The following is a 21486-nucleotide window of genomic DNA, read 5'->3' on the forward strand; positions in this document are numbered from 1 at the left end:
AATCCACAGGTAGGCACATTCTGAAAAAAAGTCTGTGCCTGGTGGGCTTTCTGCTGCCCTGGGGAGGGGAGAAATCGGGGGCCCTGATATGCCCCCAAGGGTGGCAGAAAGACTGTGGCATTTTTTGGGGGGTGGGGGGGACATTGGGATACCCATTATGGGCAGCCCCCACACCTATGTATATAAAAACCAGCATAATCTCAGGCGCCTCGTGGGCTATCTGCCCCCCACCCCCGGGGGCAGATCAGGGGCTACTACCCCCATCAGCCTCTTGGGAAGGGGCAGAAAGACTGTGGCATCTTTTATGGGGCGGTGGGGCCATTGGCATACCCATTCTGGGCAGCCCTCACCCCTGAATTATTTTTTTTACCCCTGGTGCCTAATGGGCTTTCTGCCCCAGGAGCTATTGCCCCCATCTGCATCCTGGGGGGGGGGGGGGGGGGAAGAATGTGATAATTTTTTGGGGGTGGGGCATTGGCATGCCCATTCTGGGCAGCCCCCACCCCTAGATATAAAAAAAATCCCTGGTGCCTAGTGGGCTTTCTGCCCCCCCGGATCAGGGGCTACTGCCCCATCTGCCAACTGGGGTGGGAGAAATACTGTGGTATTTTTGGGGGGGCATTGGCCTGCCCATTCTGGGCAGCCCGCACCCCAAACTTTGAGGGGGGAAAATCCCTGGTGCCTGGGGGCCATTCTGCCTTCGTGGGGCAGATAAGGGGCTATTGCCCCATCTGCCTCCCGGGGGGGCAGAAAGACTGTATAATTTGTTTTTGGGGGGGCATTGGCATGCCAATTCTGAGCAGCCTCCACCCCAATGTATATAAAAAAAAATCACTGGCGCCTTGTGGGCTTTTTGCCCCTCCCAGGGGGAAGATCAGGGGCTACTGCCCACATCTGCCTCCTGGGGGGGGGGCTGAAAGACTGTGGCATTCTTGGGGAGATGGGGGCATTGGCATGCCCATTCTGTGCAGCCCCTGCTTGAACTTTGCAAAACAAAAATCCCTGGTGCCTAGTGGGCTTTCTGCACCCCTGGGGGGCATATAAGGAGCTATTGCTTCATATGCCTACCAGGGGGAGCAGAAAGACTGTTGCATCTTTTTTTGGTAGGGGCATTGGCATGCCCATTCTGGGCAGCCTCACTCCTACTTATATCTAATAGAAATCCCTTGGGCCTAGTGGATTTTCTGCCCCCCGGAGGGAGGGGGGGGGGGAAACAGGGGCTATTGCCCCCATCTACCTCCTGGGGGGGTTGAAAAGTCTTATGCCTTCTTTGGAGGGGGTAGGTTGGGGGCTTTGGCATGCCCATTCTGGGCAGTCCCCACCCCTGGTCTACAAAGGAATCCCTGGCGTCTAGGGTGTCTTCTGACCCCGGGGGAAGATTAGGGGCTACTGCCCCCATCTGGCCCCCAGGGGTGGCAAAAAGGCTGTCTTGCAAAATTTAATTGGGGGGAGCAGAGGCCCTTGCCCAATGGGCCACTCCCCCCTCCCTGGTGGCTAGTGGGTGGATCCCTGCCTGGGAATCGGCCTCCTGGGGCAATCCTCAAGCAGGGTTCTACTAGGGAAGGGTACCAATGGAAAGGGGAGATTCTCCCCTTTCCAACAATACCTCTCCCAAGTGTTTCGATGCTCGGGGGCTGAGATAGCCCCACGGGCACCAAAACATTGAAACTGAAACTATGTTTCCGTTTCGTCTTCAATGTAATGATGACAGCGCGCCATGCGCGCGATCGTCATTACATTGAAAATCACAAAAGAGCCTCCCCAAAAAATGGAAATCCCCTCTGCTGTTTGCAGCAGAGGGATTTAGTGCCCCTGTCCTCATGACGGAATGGTTCCGTCATGAGCACAGAAGCACTGGTGCTCATGATGGAACCATTCCGTCATGACCACCGAAGGTGTTAATTACTTTTTAGTGCAGGATACCCTACTACATATGCCCCTATCTTGCAAGATAATACTTTGTAGCATATCTGACCATTCCACAATCCATCCAGCAAATGAAATGGGTCACATCATTTCCCCACCAACATAATAGAGGATGCAAGTGTCTAAACACAGACTCCCTGAGGACAGCAAGCCTTTAACTTTCATGTAAGACTCTATAAAGACTGAGGATGAAGATTATGTCTCCTCTGCATAGGTGCTGTGGACAGCAGGTAAAGTAACCTGGAGAAATCTATTAGTGTATGTCCATCGCTGAAAGCAATCCCACTTTGAACAAGTTAGGTTAGAGTGCTGTATAAAATCACGAACGTCAGACTACAATCGTGTCCATTAGCGTAATATTAGATGTAATTAGGAGGCTGAAATGTTGTCCTCAATTCATTACATTCCCATTACATTCCTCGCTGCTTAAAAAAACCATAGTTGGACAAAAGTGCAGCATTATGAATGAGGAGAAAAGTGGCCAGCTTACTTGCGTACCAAAATGAGGCGCACTTGACCATTCCATTGACAAAAGGAGATCCTTACAGGCACTCCCAGCAGAATTTACAAAGGCTTTTCTGTCGACTCGTTAACTCCAAATCTTGGGGAGGACTAACCAGCGTAGAGCTCCAAAGCCTCAAGAGGAATAATATATAGCTTACCCTCTTTGGGAAGAGTAAACCCAGCAGGTGTCTCTTACTTCTCACTACAATTGGTTTAAACATTGAGAGGAGAGCATTATTCAGATTATGAGGTCAACATGGATCAGATTAAGTCAACTGTGGTCTTCCATCTTGCGGTACCCATGTGAGGATGCATGCCCGATTATGTAATAACTTCACAGGGCTAGAAATCCAAAATGGGTTCCGATAGCCCTTACACCCATGGATTGGAAATACCCACTGGATTATGGTAGTCATATGTTATAGCCCCTTTTGTACTCGGACACTGCGATGTTAAAATACTAGCCGAGCTCCTGGCAGCCAGAATATGTAAAGTCAGCACTTTGATACATCTTTCTCAGGTGGGATTTGTGTCTGAATGCTCTCACAAACCCATATAAGAGCATTAGCACACTTTATGAGGTGATTTAAAGATTTTAAAAAGATGTATCAGTTATCTCCAATGATGCAAAGAAGGCATTTGCCTGTGTCAAATAGTAATTTTTGTTCCAAACATTGGCCAGATTTGGCTTAGGTCAGAATTTCATATCTAAAATCAAATGTTTATATAATTAAATGACTGCACAAGTGAATTGAGATAGCTTCCTGTCACACCCCATCTCGATAAAACGTGGTTCAAGACAGTGATGTCCTGTATCACTATCCTTATTCCTCCTGGGGCTAGAATCTCTGTCTGTCATCACACGATGTTCAAGAGTGATCCATGTTGTTCCCGAATGACCCGTAAACCCTTTTTTCTGTTGAAGCTGCTGGTAGGGTGCAGCCACACGTAGTTGTTTATGGTGTAAAAATTGTAGCGCTTAACTGTTAATTGCTTATAATCATTTTGTAACCTTTTGTTACCTTTGCGCCATAGGGGTTTTTGCTGTATTGTCCCTTTAAGGTTGCTATTTGCTGGTGCTTGAGTTTTCGCCTTCCTGGTCCCCCGTGGCTTGTAGTTTGATCGGACGGAAGTGGAACTCACCTGCCACTCTGAGTGCACTTCCAGCTGGGTTAGCAACCTAGTGCACTTCTTATAAATTGCACCTATGGGCCGTACGCGCAGCTGCTGGTAGGGTGCGGCCACACATAGTTGTTTATGGTGTGAAATAGAAATTTGGGGGGCGGCAGACCAATGGGAGGCTGCCCCCCCGGAGGGTTTTGGGCCGGGGGGCAGCCGGAGCACGGTGGGCTGGTTGGGCTCCATTTGGGCTGCATTGGGCTGGCTGGGCTGGGGTTGAGCTGCTAAAGGGCTGTGTGGCATGACCCACACAGGGCTCCTGATTAACTCCAGATCGCTAATTAAAAACAAGATCGAATTCTCAGAATTCATCTCCCAACAAATGCCAGATTGGGTACTTATCACAGAAACCTGGGCCAAGGAATCATCAGTACCCCACTTGGTTGAAGCAGGCCCACAGAATTATGATCGTTCAAGATTAGATAGATTAGGGAAAGGTGGAGGCGGGCTAGCAATTATTTATAAGAATTCTTTTTCCTGTCATATAAAAGCCCTGTCAAGCATTATCCTTCACTATTAAAATGTCCTCAATAGAGTCTTTTGCAGGAATTTTAACTTATCGACCACCTGGGCCTAGATCTGCTTTTATCACGGAGTTCACTAACCTTATACAGGCACATGCATCAATCTAGGATTTTGCGAGTCCTTAATTGCGAATATTAAGGATTTGCAATTAAGGACTAAAATCCTATGCATGTAGGAATCGCTATAATGATAGTGATTCCTACACATTCCTTATTTGCGAGTCGCAAATAAGGAATGGCTTCCTATTCATTCCTATGGGCCTACAGGCCCAAAGGAATCAATAGGAAATTGTGAGCGCAATTTGCGAGTACCAATAGGTACTGGCAAATTGCTCATGCAATTTCAAGGGTGTCAAAAGGACACCCTGTTGCACCCCTGAAATTGATCCGTGCACATATGTTGTGCATACACATGTCCCAAGGACATGTGTGTGTGTGTAACCTACAACTTTGTAAAATGCACTTTAGTGCATTTTTTCAAAGTTTTCGCTATTTACCATGGGGTATGATTCCATGGTAAATTGGGGCCCAAATAGCGAAATTGCTATTTTTAAAGGCATCTTGCATTGCATGTAAAGAATCGCAATTTGCGATTCCTTAAATGCAATTGCAATTTAAGAAATTTAAGAAATCGCATAAAATTGCGATTTCTTAAATTGCGAGTGGCAAGTTGTGTCATGCATTTTGCGATCGCAAACGGCCGATTTTTGCGTATCGCACCGTTTGCGATCGCAAAAAGCTTTGATGCATGTGCCTGATAGAGCCTTATCTGGGTAAACATAATTTTACCCTATTGGGAGATTTTAATTATCATATTGATAATGCCTCCTGCAAGGTGTCACAAACATTCAAGGAGACTATGTTGAGTTGTGGTTATATGCAACTTGTAAACACTGCCACCCAGTGTGCTGGTCATATCTTGGATTGCAGTTTTACAAACCATCAACGTATTAAGGTGGTCAGACTATCATGCTATACCGTTTTCTTTGATGCTTCCGATAACTAAAAAAGTTGACATATATGAAAACAATAAAATGCTTAAAAGAAGTTTAAAAGCATCAATAATGAAACCTTTTCTCAGACCCTAAAACAAAATCAATGGACAGAATGTAGTGGCCCCAATTTGGCGGCCATAGAATATTCCAACTGGTTACGTGCAGCAGTTGACTCTCTGACCGCTCTTAAAGAAAGTTATGTGGATAGAAAAAACTCACTTCCCCCTGGTTCTCAGGAAAACCCCAAGATACTTAAGCAATCCTGTCATCGCCAAGAACGCATTTGGCGTAAACAGTATGATATCAGAAAAAATTAAGTATAAATTTAAGCTGGCAGAATATAAATTATCAATAGAGCATAAAAAACAGCCTTTTATACTCAGATGACATCATCTCTCAAGTCTTCTAGAGATCTCTTCAGACTGATTGATAATTTATCAATGCCCCCCACCTCGGGACATCATGAGAGCACACAGGCTTCATGTCATGGTATGGCAGATTATTTTCACTTTAAAATTATTAAAATGTACTCCTCTCTGGAGCAGAGTAATGCTATGGCCCCCAACAAGGACCAACATTCTAATCCTTCAGCTATTAGCTTCCCTCAGTTTTTGGTATGCGACCACTGCCTTACGGCCTTTCTTCCCCTCTTGAATGAACAGACCGAAGATTTTCTAGAGGAGAATAAATCTGGCTCCCATCTAGAGGCGTGTTCCCCAAAGTTGATGAGGCCTGGCCGTGAGAGTGTTGTAGCCCATCTAACAGAGACTCTGAACTTAGCCATTAATTCGGGATGTTATTCACTTATTTGGAAAACAGCTGTCATTAAGCCTCTATTAAAAAAATGCAATCTTGATCCAACAGACTTTAACAATTATAGACCAATTTCTTTACTCCCGGTACTGGCTAAGATTATGGAGAAACATCTTAACTCACAACTGAGTGCATATATGGAGCAACATCATCTACTGGATCTTTCCCAGTATGGATTCAGAAGCTGCCATGGGGCGGGAACTGCCTTAATGACTGCAGTATTTAATGTATGCATTCTGGTCGACTCTGGGCAAACTGTGTTGTTGATCTTATTGGATTTGTCCTCAGCCTTTGATACAATCTCCCCAAATAAGTTGATCAATCGGCATCAAGAAATAGGGGTCTCAGCATGTGCACAGAAGCTGCTGGCTTCCTTCTTGACTGACAGATCACAAAAAGGTAAGATGGACCAATTCTATTTTGACCCGATTCTAAACTGTTGTGGAGTTCCTCCAGGATCCTCCTTGAGCCCCACACTGTTTAATTTATATGTTTCTCCACTGGCAAAATTGGTCAGATCTTTTGGGCTAGAGATAATATCCTCTGCAGATGACACACACCTAATTGTGTCCATCACTCAAGACGTAGACGCCTCAGCCGCCAATTTCAGTAACTGAATGAAATCGGTGGGTCTCTGGATGAGAGATAACTACCTTCAGTTAAACGGTGACAAAACAGAGGTTTTGATGTTTGGTAATCATCACCCCGATTGGACTCACTCATGGTGGCCAGAAACATTGGGATCATGTCACACTCCAGTTGAATCTGCAAGAAACCTTGGTGTCATTGTTGACACCAGTCTATCTATCAACCTCCAGGTTAATAGGACTGTATCCTCTTGCTTTTGAATAATAAGGACCCTCAGAAATATATTCCCATTTCTTTCCCTTGGCGCACGGAAGCAAGCTGCTGTATCACTAATTCTATTAAAGATGGATTATTGTAATGCCCTTCTTTTAGAACCTAACAGGGCTTCAGTCAATAAACTACAGCTGGTACAGAATGTGACAGCAAGACTGGTACTAGACATTCCAAAATACCATTCAGTCGCCATTAAGAATTTGCATTGGCTCTCAGCAGGAGAAAGAATTGTATTTAAAGCCTTGTGTATTGTGCATAAGGCACTACTCAATTCAGGACCAGAGGGAATCAGGCACATCTTCCACCGGTATGTCCCCATCAGACAATTGCGATCAGCCAATAAAAATGGACTGGTTGTTCTGAGGTACAGAAGGTCTCGATGGGGGGGGGGCGAGCATTCTCAGTCGCAGCGGGCAAGCTTTGGAACACTGTTCCTTTATCTATATCTGGCTTAGAGTTACATCTTCCTTTTCGCAAGGCCTTGAAGACCTGGCTTTTTGCCCTGGAAATGTAATCTTTCATGCTCTGCCCCCACCAATTAGCTGTAACCGCTTTAGCGCCTTGTCGTCTTAGGGTATATGTCGTGCTTTATACATTGTTCATTCACTGATTCATTCTGTAAAGACGACTTCCTTATAACTATTACAGCCCCCCTCAATACCTTATTAGCCCTGATGTCTTTAATGATGTCTTTAATGGAACCCTTTTCGCTATTCTCTGGACAAAAGTATATAGTACCAGAAAGACTTACATTGCAGGATTTCTCATGAGATGCGTTTCAGAAGGGTTTAAGGTGCTGAGAATGGAGCTAGGAACTTACCTGAGGCCTTGCACAGGCTGAAGTGGAAGGATCGCTGTGTGCATTGACATGCTGCCTGTGCTGAATCACTACATTTGGTGTGCTGCTGAGTGGTCATGCCATCTGAACCACCTTCATGTCTCTGTGATCACAGCTATCCAGGAGGGGGTTTCTGCAAGCTAGTTTGCTCACAGCGTATGAAAGGCGGCGACAGAACCATAAAATACAACACTGATTAAGAGATGTCAAATGTTGTCTACTTTCTGGATCCCCTAATTTCCAGAAAGGAGTATGGCCAAGCCATATAACCAGTCCCCTCCAAATGGTGGTCCCACATAGAATGTTGACAGAGGCTCCCAACCCAAGATGGAACCAAATTCTTTCCTTCATTGTCAGTTCCAGCTAAAACCGTATATAAGGAGACATTTTCAAGTTCTGGAAGCATCGCAATGTTCTTTGCCCGTTTTTACAAATTTTGTTCCTGATTTTGCTTGTAGCTGTTTTGACCTTCTTGATTTCTAGATGCGGATTCTACATGCCTTTTTTCTCCTTCCTATTTTCAGGAGGAGTTGATGCCTTGCTGATTCTCCAGTACAAATCTCCATCTTTGGTCGAGAGCTACAATATTGGCAAGAACTTTGACCCTTTCTGAGGTTTTTTCCTAACTGGGACCCTAATAAGAAGACACTTCACACCTTCCGCAAATACTGTTCGGTGTAGAGTGGCACCAAGGCTACTGGGAGAAATTACCCTTTTCTTGGGCATATGTTATGTATTTTAAACCAATGGAAATACAACCAAATACTTACTGCATCTAAAGCCAAATATGTGTTAATGTTAATGTTAATGTTAAAAAGACTTATATAGCGCTCTGTTACCATGAGGTGTCCTGGCGCTGTAAGCTATCCACCTGAGATTGGTCTGTGAAATGCTAATAAGAAGATTTAGTAAATAGCCATGTCTTTAATTCTTTCCTAAAAGAAAGAAGGTCCGTGAGCTTCCTGAGTTTAGGAGGCAGCCCATCCCAAGCCTTCGCAGCGCAATGGCAGAAACTCCTACCTCCCCAGTTAGTTTTGTTAAAGCGGGGGAGGGTAACTAGATTAGCCTGAGCCGAGCGCAGAGCTCTTCCAGGAACATACCACTGAAAGGCACGTTTCAGAAAATCAGGACCAATTCCACTGAGTGCCTTAAAAACAACGCACAGTGCTTTAAACTGAATTCGTTGCCTGACGGGCAGCCAATGGAGTGTCCTGATACCCTTCCTCACAGAGACAAATCTAGGTGTCCCTGTGATCAGCCTGGCTGCCGCATTCTGTACAATCTGTAGTCTAGCCAAGTGTCTCTCCTGGATATTGATGTAAAGACTATTGCAATAGTCTAATCTAGATAGAATAAAAGCCGTGACAACTGTCTTTAGGCTATCTTCAGGGAGGAGGAATTTAATTTTCCGAAGGGTTCTTAAAATGAAAAAACAGGAAGAAACAACCCTGCTAACTTGGTCACCGAAGGAGAGTTTGGAATCAATAATCACTCCCAGGTTCTTAGCTCGAACCACAGGTAGTGGGGGTGAGCCCATTTCTGCTGGCCACCAGTCTGGAGTCCAGAGGTTAGTGCTATTCCCAAAAACAATCACTTCCGTTTTGTCAGCATTGAGCTTCAAACAGTTCGATGCCATCCAGGCAGAAATCTCCTGCATACAATTATGACAACTGGATCCAATCTCAGTTTCAGCCCCCCTTTTAATAGATAACACAATTTGTGTATCGTCCGCGTATGTGGTCAGCTGAAAACCAAATGATCTAATCACAACGGCTAGCGGCGCCACATACACGTTAAACAAGGTAGGACTAAGTGAGGACCCTTGTGGGACCCCACAGGGAAGAGCGAAAGGTCTTGATTTGTATTTGCCTAAGTCCACTCTTTGAGTTCTTTTGGTCAAAAATGACCTAAGAAGATCCCAAGCCTTGCCAGTAACCCCGGCCGCAGATAAACGGTCCATCAAAACCACATGATGGACCGTATCAAAAGCGGCCGAAAGGTCCAGTAGAACAAGTATGGCGTCACCTCCCTGATCTAGAGCTTTCCTGACCTCCTCAGTGGATTTAATCAGTGCCGACTCAGTGCTATGTTCAGCACGAAAGCCAAACTGAGTTTTATCAAGCAGAGAGTTGGCTTGAAGGAAGGAACTGAGTTGTCCATTCATGGCTTTCTCAAGTATTTTCCCCGGAAAGGGAAGCCGGGAAATGGGCCTATAATTACAAGGGTCAGAAGGGTCTAAATTGTCTTTTTTTAAGAGGGGGAGGATAGAAGCTGTTTTCCAAGCACATGGAAAATGACCACTGTCACAGATCGCTGCGAACAGTGGGGTAAGAACTTCCACGCTCACTTCCGGAACCAGGTGCAAAATAGATACTGGACATGGGTCCAAAGGGGAGCCGGAACGAGTCTCAAGGAATAGTTTAAAAACCTCAGATCGGTTTGGGGGAATAAAGCAATCTAATGTTGGAGTATGTATTTTACCGCCAGATGGTTGAGTTAGAACAACTTTTGCGGCTCCAGAAGATATAGAGGAAAAGGAAGAAAAGATCTTTCCTACCTTTTGTAGGAAAAAAGCAGCCAGAATTTCACAGAGTTCTGGACTACTCTCGGTTTTAGGGCTATCGGGAGTGGTAAGTTTAACAATTGTGTTGAACAAAACCTTGGATGAAGGTCCGGCCTTCTTGATTTGATCTCCAAAATATGCTTTCTTAGTTTCTAAAACCAGTTTTTTGTATTTGGAGAGGCATAATTTATAGATCTCTTTATCATGAGTATCATATCTTTCCCTCCACTTACGTTCGAATTTTTTGCTTTCAAGTTTTTGTTTTTTAAGATTTTCCGAGTACCAAGGGGCAGATGGCACTATTCGTTTAAGGATACATTGTTTGCCTGGCGCAAGTTTCTGACAGGCAGAATCAACCCATTTCGTGTAAGCATTTGTGTCTGACTCCACATTAAATAAAAGAGCAGGCCGTGATGAATCCAACAAATTCTCCAATTCTCGTTTATCAATATTTTTCCAGTCCCTAGTGATCGTAGACACCTTCATGGAGGATCTAGAACAATTACGATTAGTTACTTCAAGATCAAAGAGAACCGCCCTATGATCCGTCCAGGTAAGAGGGACTGTTTTGGAGTAGGTAAGAGAGGGGTTGTTTGAGAAAATTCCATCAAGAGTATGGCCTGCCGAGTGGGTGGGGTCAGTTACTAATTGTTTAAGATCCCCGCCGCTACAAATCTGCTGTAGGCTAATGTTATCCGGGTCGGACAGGTCTTCGAGATGAAAGTTAAAATCACCCAACACCGTGAAAGATTTGTGGGCCAGATATCAATACTGGGCTCTCCCTAAGCCAGCACTGTGAAGTATGGAATCAATACAGGATGGCAGTGTGGATGAGATCTTATGCACATGCTCTTGCTCTGTACTGATGTCACTCCACATACAGCTTCAGTAGGGGCTAATACATCTGTCAACAGGTTTATACTTCTTCCAACAGCTCAACTGGCCAAATCTTTCTGATATGTTGGACATTGTGGTAATGTATAACCACAAAGATTATAGGGGACACCAGTGGCCACTTTCCATACTTTTTTGTGTCTTTGGGTGAAACCCATGGTTCAGGCAATAGAGAAGTGGCTAACTGAACTACCGAAGGTAGCTGCTTCTGAACATATAGGATATAAGAAGAATGACCAGGCGGCTATAGTCGATCAGGTATTAGAATCCTTTCTGTGCACCACACCAAGCATGCAATAAAGTCATGACAGCAACATTAGTGTACTGCTTACCCTACTGAACTCAATATTCAGATTCTCTAATGCTCTTAAGATATGTCATGCATATGTGTAGTTGTGGTCTTAAAATGTTGTTGATTTCAGTTTTGGTAAGAAGAGGCTATCAAATGCAAAATCTTTCCCTGTTTATCAGTTGGTAATTTAAGAACTTTTGCCCTCTTAATTATGCTAACAAAAGTCCAGATTTCGTTTTCTTTTTCCGTTCATGATAAACTAATTGAAACAAAGATGTCAACACATGCTTCGCAACAATGTAGACATTACTTCTTCAGGGCAATCATGTTAAGTGAACGTTTTTCGATTAATCTTGATAGAATGCAGTACAATGGTATCCACAATATGATATGGTTAAGGTTGTAGTACAACTGGCATTGCAACCTCCTTTTGGTCATGTGACTATTACTTGTAATGCAATAGGAGGAGTATTGGACAGTGCATAAATAACCCTGTAGTCAGGCGAGCAATCAGAGCAAGAGGAAAACAGTCAAGCGCATTATTGACTGGCTAATTAATGGGTTACTGTGCTGTTCGGATTCCCCTCCTCTTGCTTTTGCATTCGTTATACTAGTTTTAGTGCATCCCCATACTGGAATCAGAATCTTCCAGTACACAATGTCAGTGATAGTATGTGGGCCTAGTGTCTCTCTGTTCCAGTATCTTTGTGTAGTGTTCCATTAGCAGATCGTGGGGTCTTTTTTGCAGATGTAGATTGTTGCAGGTGAAGCTGTATGCACTGTAGTAGAATTGCCATTGGGTGGGATGCCATTGAACGGAAAGCACCACTGTGCGCACATCAAGTACCTGTGTCTGTGGGAGGAAGACACCAGTGGGTATAGAATGTTGAGCCTGCCACATGGGGTGGAAGGTGCAATTTCATATATGTGTCAATCAGTGAAAGGTGCAACTGGGTGGAGGCAAAGTGCATCTGGCAGTGAGTTGAAGGCACCCTCACAAGAGTTACTAACACAAATGGTGCAGAGTTACTAGGCATTAGAAGATAGATCCTAATGTTTCACTGAGAAATGAGGAATTATCATGGGAATGGGAGTTCTTGGGCCAGTTCTACTGGTAGTTTCTCATTCTCCCCTAGAGTTCCTCCAAGGGATTTGTAATTCTGGTGGGGGCAGCGACTCAATTTTTCTGCCCCCAATGTAAGTAAAAGGACATTTGTAATAAAAGCCTGAATGAAAATCTAAACTGAGTTATCTTTAAACATTGTGAGGAAATGAAGCAAATTAGATCCCATGCAAGGGTAAGGGCATATTGTTGCAGATTATGGGTGCAAAAAGTGAAAACTTTTTCCCTACTATTGTGGTCTGTGCACTTAGGAAGTAACCCTGATATTTCATTGTTTATCAGTGTGTTGCCTACCTGTAGAGAGAATGATGAATAGGTTAAGGGACTTTGTAATTGATGCTTTGGGTAATCATGAGTAGTGAAGTGCTTTCGAAATCTTTGAGATATGGGCATATATATTTTTATGCTTACAAAAAGACTGGCTACCACATTTAGACTTAGATGAAGTTGGCTTAGCTCAAAGGTATGTGCTCCTAAATAAATGGCATTACCATGATCTAGCCAAGAACCAATCATTCCCTGAACAGGTATGGGAGCCAAAACCATAGCCCCATATTTTAAAACACCCTAACATTCCAGAAAACCCAATTTTACCTCAGACTGTTCTCCCAATAGAACTAATTGTGCAAAAAGGCACCCCCCCCCCCCGACATGAGTGTAACAGAGTACAAAAATAAGTAAATGAGACCACTCAATAATTTAGTTCTAGGTCAGAGGAATAGTTAAAGGGTTTTATTACAAAAATATCATGTCAAGCGGTACATAATAAATGCCATTAATTCTCAAATGCTGAATTATACAAAGAAGTCAATAATTAGCAATCATTCTGAGTTGCAAATGAGCAGTCAAATCAGAAAGGGGTGTGACAGCAATCCTAACAGCATTAGGGAAATCTCTAGATCTTCTCTGGCTCACCGTCAAAAAAAGGGTTTTTTATACACAATTCTTGCATGACAAATTATTTAAAATTGCATCTTCATCATAGCATGAGCCTATGTAACAGCTCTCAAGCAAATCAGTATGAAAAACTGTTATACCTAACACATGAGCACTATCCCATGTGTAAGAAAGCACTCAGTATCTTCCCTATTACAGACTCCTGAGATGTTCGAAAACATCGATGAAACATTTCAAAATATAATTTTACATGAATGAATAGGACCCGATTTATCTAGAATACAGCAGAAGGGGCTTGCATACTACAACAATAAAAAGTTAATTCGAAGCATTGTATTCATAACAGGTGGAAATGTATTACATCAGCAGGCTTCACTTCTGCAGAGCTTGTGAGGAGAAAAAATTCAGAGGGGAACAGGACGGGAGGCTGTTAATGCAGGAGGAGGAGAGTGGAGGACAGAAACAGAATCCATCTTATCCAAGATGGAGTTTTCATAAAAATGTGGCACAACTAAATTAGGTTAAAAAACATGCTTCTATACCTCATATTAAGATTGTTTAGAATGTAATCACTTTAACTCATCAGTTTCATATTGGATCCAGCATTACATTATTCATATTTATTATTATTTACTACCCAAAGTGTAGGTTTGAAAAAAACACTTTCACAATGGTATTTAGGGCAGGATTACGAGTTTGCCGGTGCGGGAGCGGACAACAATGCTGGCGGCCCGGCACACTCCCACAGTGTCAAACCCGTGGTCAGGCTGCCTGCCAGATTACAAGTGTTTCTCATCTCTGGAGGGCTTTTTTTGGCAGTCCCACAGCGGAACACCTGAAAATGGGCACCGCAATGGGAACGCCAAAAAAAGTTCCTGCACAGCATGGACTGTAAAGTCCATACTGTGCAGGAAATGAGGTGCATGCACACAGGGGGGCACATGTTGTGCCCCCTTGGATGGACCCCAGGACCTAGAGGCACAATGGGACCCTTTAGGGTCCCCTTTGTTTCGTCTGACCCACAGTTTTCATGAAAGAGGAACCACCATGAACACTGTGGCAGAGAGGAAACTCGTAATATGCGTGGCGGGACCGTGGTGTTCCCGCCAAGCATATTGCTGCCTCTACACCGTCACACCACCACCAGTGAACGGCGGTTCCCTAGTGGCATTCCGTACTGCAATGGTTGTCTGACAGCCCTACTCCTAACTGGCGGTTGGATAGCCAGTGTGTTGGTGACTGGACCACCACTGTCGCGCGTTTTCGAGTCTGGCAGTCCTCGGTCCGCTAGAATTGTGATCAGTGCCTAAGTGTGGTTTTATTTTTTATTAGGACAGAACAAATCTTGTAAAAGAAACAGGATAAAGTCACATACATCCCCAGAGGAATTAAAGATACATTTCATAAACAGTAGTACTTATAAAAGGTAATTGAAGAGGGGTGAGAACCAATCTAAAGGAGGTACTTTTTAGAGCTCCTCAACGCTACCCACCAATTGACTTCAGTGCTTTTCAGTTTCCACCTGAGCCAACTACTGCATATCCAGTTTCTCATGAACCTTAAGAGGGTAGAAACCTCTGCTATAATGGCCCTTAGTAGAAACTAAGATGTCTTACTGTAAATGTGAAGGTTAAAGCTGTGAGACTGGATGATAGTATGAAGATGCTCAAGGAAGATAATAAAGAAGAGTGAGGGGCAGCTTAATATTTGTTGTAGGAAGCAAAGAAATTGACCTGTAGTTGAGGTAACTCACGGATTAGCAGAAGATTTCTTCAGCATAGTCATAAAGCACTTTTGATGTCATCAACTTTTGAAGGGTAGCTTCATAGGCATGAAGAGTGGGACCATTAGTTGAGTGTAAGTGCTGCAGACACGTTATGAGACATGGATCATGAGGCAAGCCTTGCAGCATATTTACAAGGGCATTGCGCCACCGGAGCTTCACTTTTTAGGACGCTCCAGTGGCGCAATACCCTGCCCCATATTTACAAAGCAGCATTAAGCTACTTTGCGTGGCTAAATGATGCTTTGTAAATATCGTACCCTTTCATGCAGGTATCTGCGTAAAAGGGGCGTGCAATGCGAATTGCTGTGGGCATTCTACCGCAACATCCATTGCTTTTTGACGCTGCCCCAAAATTACAAGGATGTATAAATCTGAGGCAGCGTAAAAAACTAAAGCCTCTGAATGATAGGCATTAGATTGGTGCAGCGAGGTGAAATAATTGTATTACTCCTCCTTGTTGTTCTTTCTATGTGTGCTGCATTTTGCAGCACACATAGAAGAAGCAAATTACCAAGATTGTTTATATGCAGGAAGGTGTTCCTTCATGCACATAAACAATCATCCCTACAACAAAGACACCCATGCACCATGGTTATCCCTGCAATGCAGTCATCCATGCACCATGGTGCAAGGGTGTCTGTGTTGGTGATATGCAAATTTGTTTTAGCACAGGTGAAAATACAGGGGTGCACTGTATTCCTGTAAATACGGTGCATCCCTGCATTATTTAAATGATGTGGCACAGCTAAGTTGTTCGTACTTCTGCGCTGCACCATTTCTTTGAAAATATACCCCCTAATTTCATAGACAATGAATAGAAAAAATAATTATTTCTTAGAAACAGGAATCATTGCCTCTCACTCCCTAATTGTCACTGAAAGTTTGATTGCCAGCGGTATGCTTGATTCATCTCTCAGATGTCACAGATATCCACGTTAATTTGTATTCAATTGTCCTTGAGCTGAGCCTCCTATGCCTTCTCTACAAGTCCTTTCCAACATCCTTCTTGAAATTTTTATAGATCCTATATGTCAGTATTCCTTGATTGAAATCCAAAGTCACATAGTCAAATAAAGCTAATATACTTGGCTTGTGTGACCGTTCCATGATGAAGTTTAAGGCTACACTTCATTTATGTCAAGTCCTCTTAACTTGTTCCACCAACCTTTATTTGACGTATTGTTGTTATCGTCCCACCATAGACGTACATGCCTATAATTTAAAGCCAAAAGTGAGTAGATAACCAACCAGGGTTTATTTAATTTAATTGCTTATTTATTCATTATGGTGCTTTCAGCCAAAGCACTGCACAGAGTATAAAATGGTAGTGAAAGGTGTTAAAAAACAAAACTACTCCAGAAGCAATCATGAGCATACAACTAACTAGATCATACCAAAAGATCATTTTTCAACAGTTTCATGTATATTGATACACTAGACAGCCATCCAGTATAAAGAGAAAGTTAAAGCCACTATTTAGTTGACAAAAGAACAAGCATACAAAAATTAGGTGAGGACAGAGAAGATATCTACAGGAAGCTGAGAAAGAAAGAGAACAATGTGCACATAATAAGGAAGCAGAAAGAGGACACACACATTACTTTTACATGTGTGAAGCAAGGCTGAGGTGTATTTGGCCAGCCAGACCTAAGGAATGTACCAGTAGTTGTGTGGAAGAGAAGGAATTAATTACCTAATTCTCCATTTTAAATATACAGATTACTGTAATAGTCGAATACATCAAATTATCAAAATTAAGAGTAATCACAAAGCCAAGATTTCGAGCAGAAGGAGAGATAGAAGATCAAGCTTAAGAGAACAATTAGAGATTGAAAGAGGCGTGAGAGGAGAGCAGGTAGAAAGAGAGTCTCTGTTTCTCTAGGATTATGTTTAGGAAAGAAGGATGAAATCCAAGCTACAAAAAGGATAATGAAGAGAAGGTAAAGAATTTGCAAAAGTCATCCCCAAAAGAAATTATACAAGATACAGGAAACCATATAGATAAAAAGTATGGACCATAAACCAGATCTTATGCAAACACCAATGTTAACAAGTTTAAGGGAAGTCATGGACCCTTTCCTAGAAAGTGAGAATGTGTGGTCCAGTAGAGAAGAATGAAACATGTCAAGAGCAGTACCAGATGCAATAAAACAATTCAAGAGAATAGAATAATGTATCTCATCAAATGCTGCAGAAAGATCTGGGAGAATAAGGATAGAAGAAGATTTTTAAGCAGAGGACACAAAAAGCAACAGGAGATGTATAGATTGTGTGAAAAACTCCCCATGAAAGTGAACGATTTAGTAGAAGAGTAAGATACAACAGAACAGAAAGACTGTTTTGACCATGGAGGTGGGTACTGGGTCATTAGGAGAAGCTGTATATTTATCTCTGGTCATGAAGGGTAATACTTCAATATCAGAAACAGTATGAAACCATGTGAATGCTCAGTGAAGAAGGGGAAAGTGGAGTATGAGAAGTAACATTATGTGCTGCTAATATCCCCTTACTCCTGGACTTATCCAAGCTGAGCAGTTTGTTTTATCCTCTTCAAAGTCAGCTTCCTCCAAAATGTTAAATCCTTCAGTATAAAGATGATAAATATTTCTTGGGTGAATTACTTTATGTGTTCTTTTTATTACAGAGGAGAGCACAGGTCAGAAAGTGAAAATCGTTTCAGCTGACTTCACAAAGGACAATATATATGCAGACATCAAAAATAGTCTTGAAGGACTGGAGATTGGCATCTTAGGTAAGGAGTTCACATCCTATTAAAAACACACAGATTGTTTTTTACTTGATACATTGAAAAATGTATTTTTGTTAAGGGTTGAAACAGGCGAATATGGCTGGTTTCATAAGAGCTTTGGATGAGTTCCTTTACTTCAATGACTGGGCTGTAATGAGTGACTACAGAAGGAACCTACCTTCGTGAGGACTGTCAGATGTGGAGTGAAGACGCACTGCTCCATGAAGAGTGTCAGGAGTGAAATAAACAAAATGTCTCTAGAGGGATTACTTCAAGTATACTTTGAGTTTCATTGGTCTTTAACCTCTTCTGTGCCCATGACGAGATAGTCTCGTCATGGAGCACGGTTGCGCTGTGCCCATGACGAGACTATCTCGTCATGAACCCCACCCACTAATGCAACGCCCGGCACAGGAGGGGGAAAGGGCGTGGCATTGAAGGGGTTAAATCCAACACTATAAGAAACATGCAGAAGACACCATTTGCAATATAACCACTATAATGAAATAAAACTCAGGTCAACTGGCCAGCACAATTTTTTCTTATTTTGTTTTTACAATTTTTTTATTTATGATACAGAGGTTGATAATCACATACACAATATATATTCAGGTTAGATTTACAATCGACAATATTCATACAACAACACTGTCGCACCCCACATGATCAAATCAACAAATACAAATTAATTCTAAGAAAGATCTCTGGGGAACAATATATCCTCCTTACCCCATGTAGTCTTAAATAAACAGTCCAATTAGGTTTCTTCTTCTTTGTTCCAAGAATATTATGGATATATAAATGAAATATCACTGTAACTGCTGTTAGAGAGGAGTAACCATTAATGTTCCGGTCTCTTAAGGCTAAATGGTCCACAAGACCATCATCAGGACACAGTGTAGGAATGCCCAACAAGGGACCATCACTTGAATGGTCTGATCAAAAACCCAACAAACAGTAAAAATGAATTGTACACCAAAGAGCACCATGTGCCCTGCTTGCCCACAGTGTGACACCTCTATACCAACAAATGTGATAGCCACTACACCAGGTGAGTATACCAAAAACTATGCCTGGCTATATTAATTACCTCATCAACAACTCAACCACCAGTCTGGAAATTCAAGTAACTGTATACGATCTGGATATTACAATTAAAAACAAATCAACAAAACACAAAAGCACATTGCTATCTTACCCTACTTAATGCATGTAAGTTCTTCCAGTGTGAGGTAATTTGTAGACATGAATCACATCCAACATCAATATTTGTTGCCGCAACATCGTTTCCACATATGCCGTGGAATTGCAGTAAACTACATGGGGTTTTGGGATATGATTGCTAGGGCATTACAAGCGATAACACAGGTACGCACTGAGATATCGGTCAACCCCTGCCCATTGGGGTTACTCCCCACCCCCAGGTGCAGGGCCAAAATGCACCACTGATTCACGCTCCTAGGGCTGATCCTTGCTGAAAGATGGGTGGCCATTCATTGGATGAACAATAGTGCCCGACAGTCGATAGGTGATTGCCAGATATGCTCAAATGGGTCATGGCAGAAGAGAGACAACTGTGTCTGGTGTGCACAGACAAGAATGCAGACTGTGACTTGGAGCTGTCTGGTTCTAAGTTGGAGGACCTGTTGGACATGACTCTGGTGGAGGACGACCCCACTGACACCAACCAGGTGGGGGGTAGTGGTATGTCCCTAGTAACAGACCCGACTGGTGGTGTAGTGACTGAGAAGATTTGAGTGAGCCCTAAGGAGATGGAGGTAATGTATACAGGGGAACCCTTGAGGCCTACTCCCTGCCCCCAGTCTGCCCCCACAATTTTCAAATGTGCCATTTTGTGGAGTTCTTGCTTCCTTCCCCCATCGCCTGCGCCTCCCCCGTGATTACAAATAAAAACATATAACAAAAACTCAATATATGTTGGCTTCCCAACAATATGTATAAACAACACTACCCCACGCCCAAGGCAATTACAATTCTTACTTCCTACATGCACTCGTCCGTATTTGTCAACTCGGGACCTAATGAAAGACTGCAATCTCCATAACCCAGTTGGAAGACGCTATAAAAGCGAAGTGTACCGCCGAGGTCACTGCCACACACAAGTCATGTGAGTCGCTTGGGAGCTTGGCATCATCTTACTGAAGTAATTAGGTTTGCTGGCTCACTGTCTGAACTACACATCCCATGGGTTACATGCATTTAATTCCAGCATAAAAGAACAGACCAGTCCAGCTTGACATATGTATTAAAGATGGAATGCACGGTGCCAACATTACATGCTGTGTAAAACGGCAATACAAATCTCCGAACAAAGGGGCCCATTAGGATGGCGGGCGGATCACCCCTGCCGGGCCAGCAGTAGCCACTGCCGGCCCGGCAGGGGCGATCCGCCCGCCATCCATGCCAGAATGACCCCCCGCCATATTAGGATGGCTGGGGGGTCCGTGGTGTACGGGAAGACCGTCTGCCGCTTTTCCACCCGTCGAAGAGTTGACTGGGCGGAAAACGTGTATAATATGGTGGCTGTGTCTGCAAGACACCGCCATCCATATTATGATGATGGCGGAGATCAGCCTTTCCATGGCGGCGTTGCCATGGAAAGGCGTGCGGTTTCTGCATTTGGGGCCCGTTGTGGGCCCCTAGGGTGTTGGGGGTGCACATGGAGGTACCTATGGTAGCCCCCTGCATTTGCATGCACAAGGTGGCAGGCTCGGTGCCTGCCACGTTGTGCATGCAAATGCACTACATGCATTTTGTACATTGCGGCGGTTGCTGCTTACAGCACCTCCCACCGCAATGTACAGAATGCGGGATGCGCCCGCCAGTGTGGCGGGCGCATCCTGATCTGCATGGTGCGACCGCCGCACCTATGGCTGGCGGTCCCTTTAGCCATTGCAGTGGCCAGCATTGTAATAGACCCCAAAGTTCTCAGAACAAAGTTATGATAAAGTAAAATACCAGAGGGGACAGCAACCAGATCCTGACACAGCAGGAAACAAATAACAAGATGTCCTCAGTCTCTTCTGAACCAAAATACAAGCTCAAAGTGTCGTGATAAAAAACGAACTACTAGCAAAAATCATGTAAAACTTTCAAACGCTCGATGCCATCTTGAAATAATGAATAAATTGCTAGCTCACCATATGAACCATGCACACCAAAGGTATTACACACTTAATTCCAGCATAACAAATCAGACTGACCCAGCGTAACATACATGCCAGAGTTGGAAAACTCTGCACCATCGTGAAATACTGTGTTAATCACAGTTAGGCACCAAGGATATCAAATGGGGTAGGAACCAATTGCTGACACAGTGAGACACGAGCATCACAATTATACAGTTTGTATTAAAACCTAAGTCAAATTATAAGGCAGAACAGTCATGTAATATACAAGTGAACCACAAGCCCCATCTTATACAGTCTTTATGTGCTCAGTAATGCTCGAAACCATACAGGTTTCAGTACACAAGACACTCAGAAGATATTTTATAACAGTTCCAGATTACTCAATCAGTT

The 21486-nt window shown here is 43.4% G+C and overlaps 1 protein-coding gene across 2 annotated transcripts in view; it reads left to right on the plus strand.

The window, feature by feature from the left end:
- The window catches only part of HSD17B3 (hydroxysteroid 17-beta dehydrogenase 3), a 1137655-nt gene that overhangs the window by 808830 nt on the left and 307339 nt on the right, over nucleotides 1–21486 (plus strand). For both annotated transcript variants that reach the window (XM_085632890.1, XM_085632892.1), the window contains exon 4: nucleotides 17840–17947. In XM_085632890.1, the coding sequence (XP_085489016.1) occupies nucleotides 17840–17947 (108 nt within the window). The remainder of the gene's footprint in view (nucleotides 1–17839; nucleotides 17948–21486) is intronic.

The sequence above is a fragment of the Triturus cristatus genome, chromosome 2_1, assembly GCF_964204655.1.
Source record: "Triturus cristatus chromosome 2_1, aTriCri1.1, whole genome shotgun sequence".
Lineage (NCBI taxonomy): Eukaryota > Metazoa > Chordata > Amphibia > Caudata > Salamandridae > Triturus > Triturus cristatus.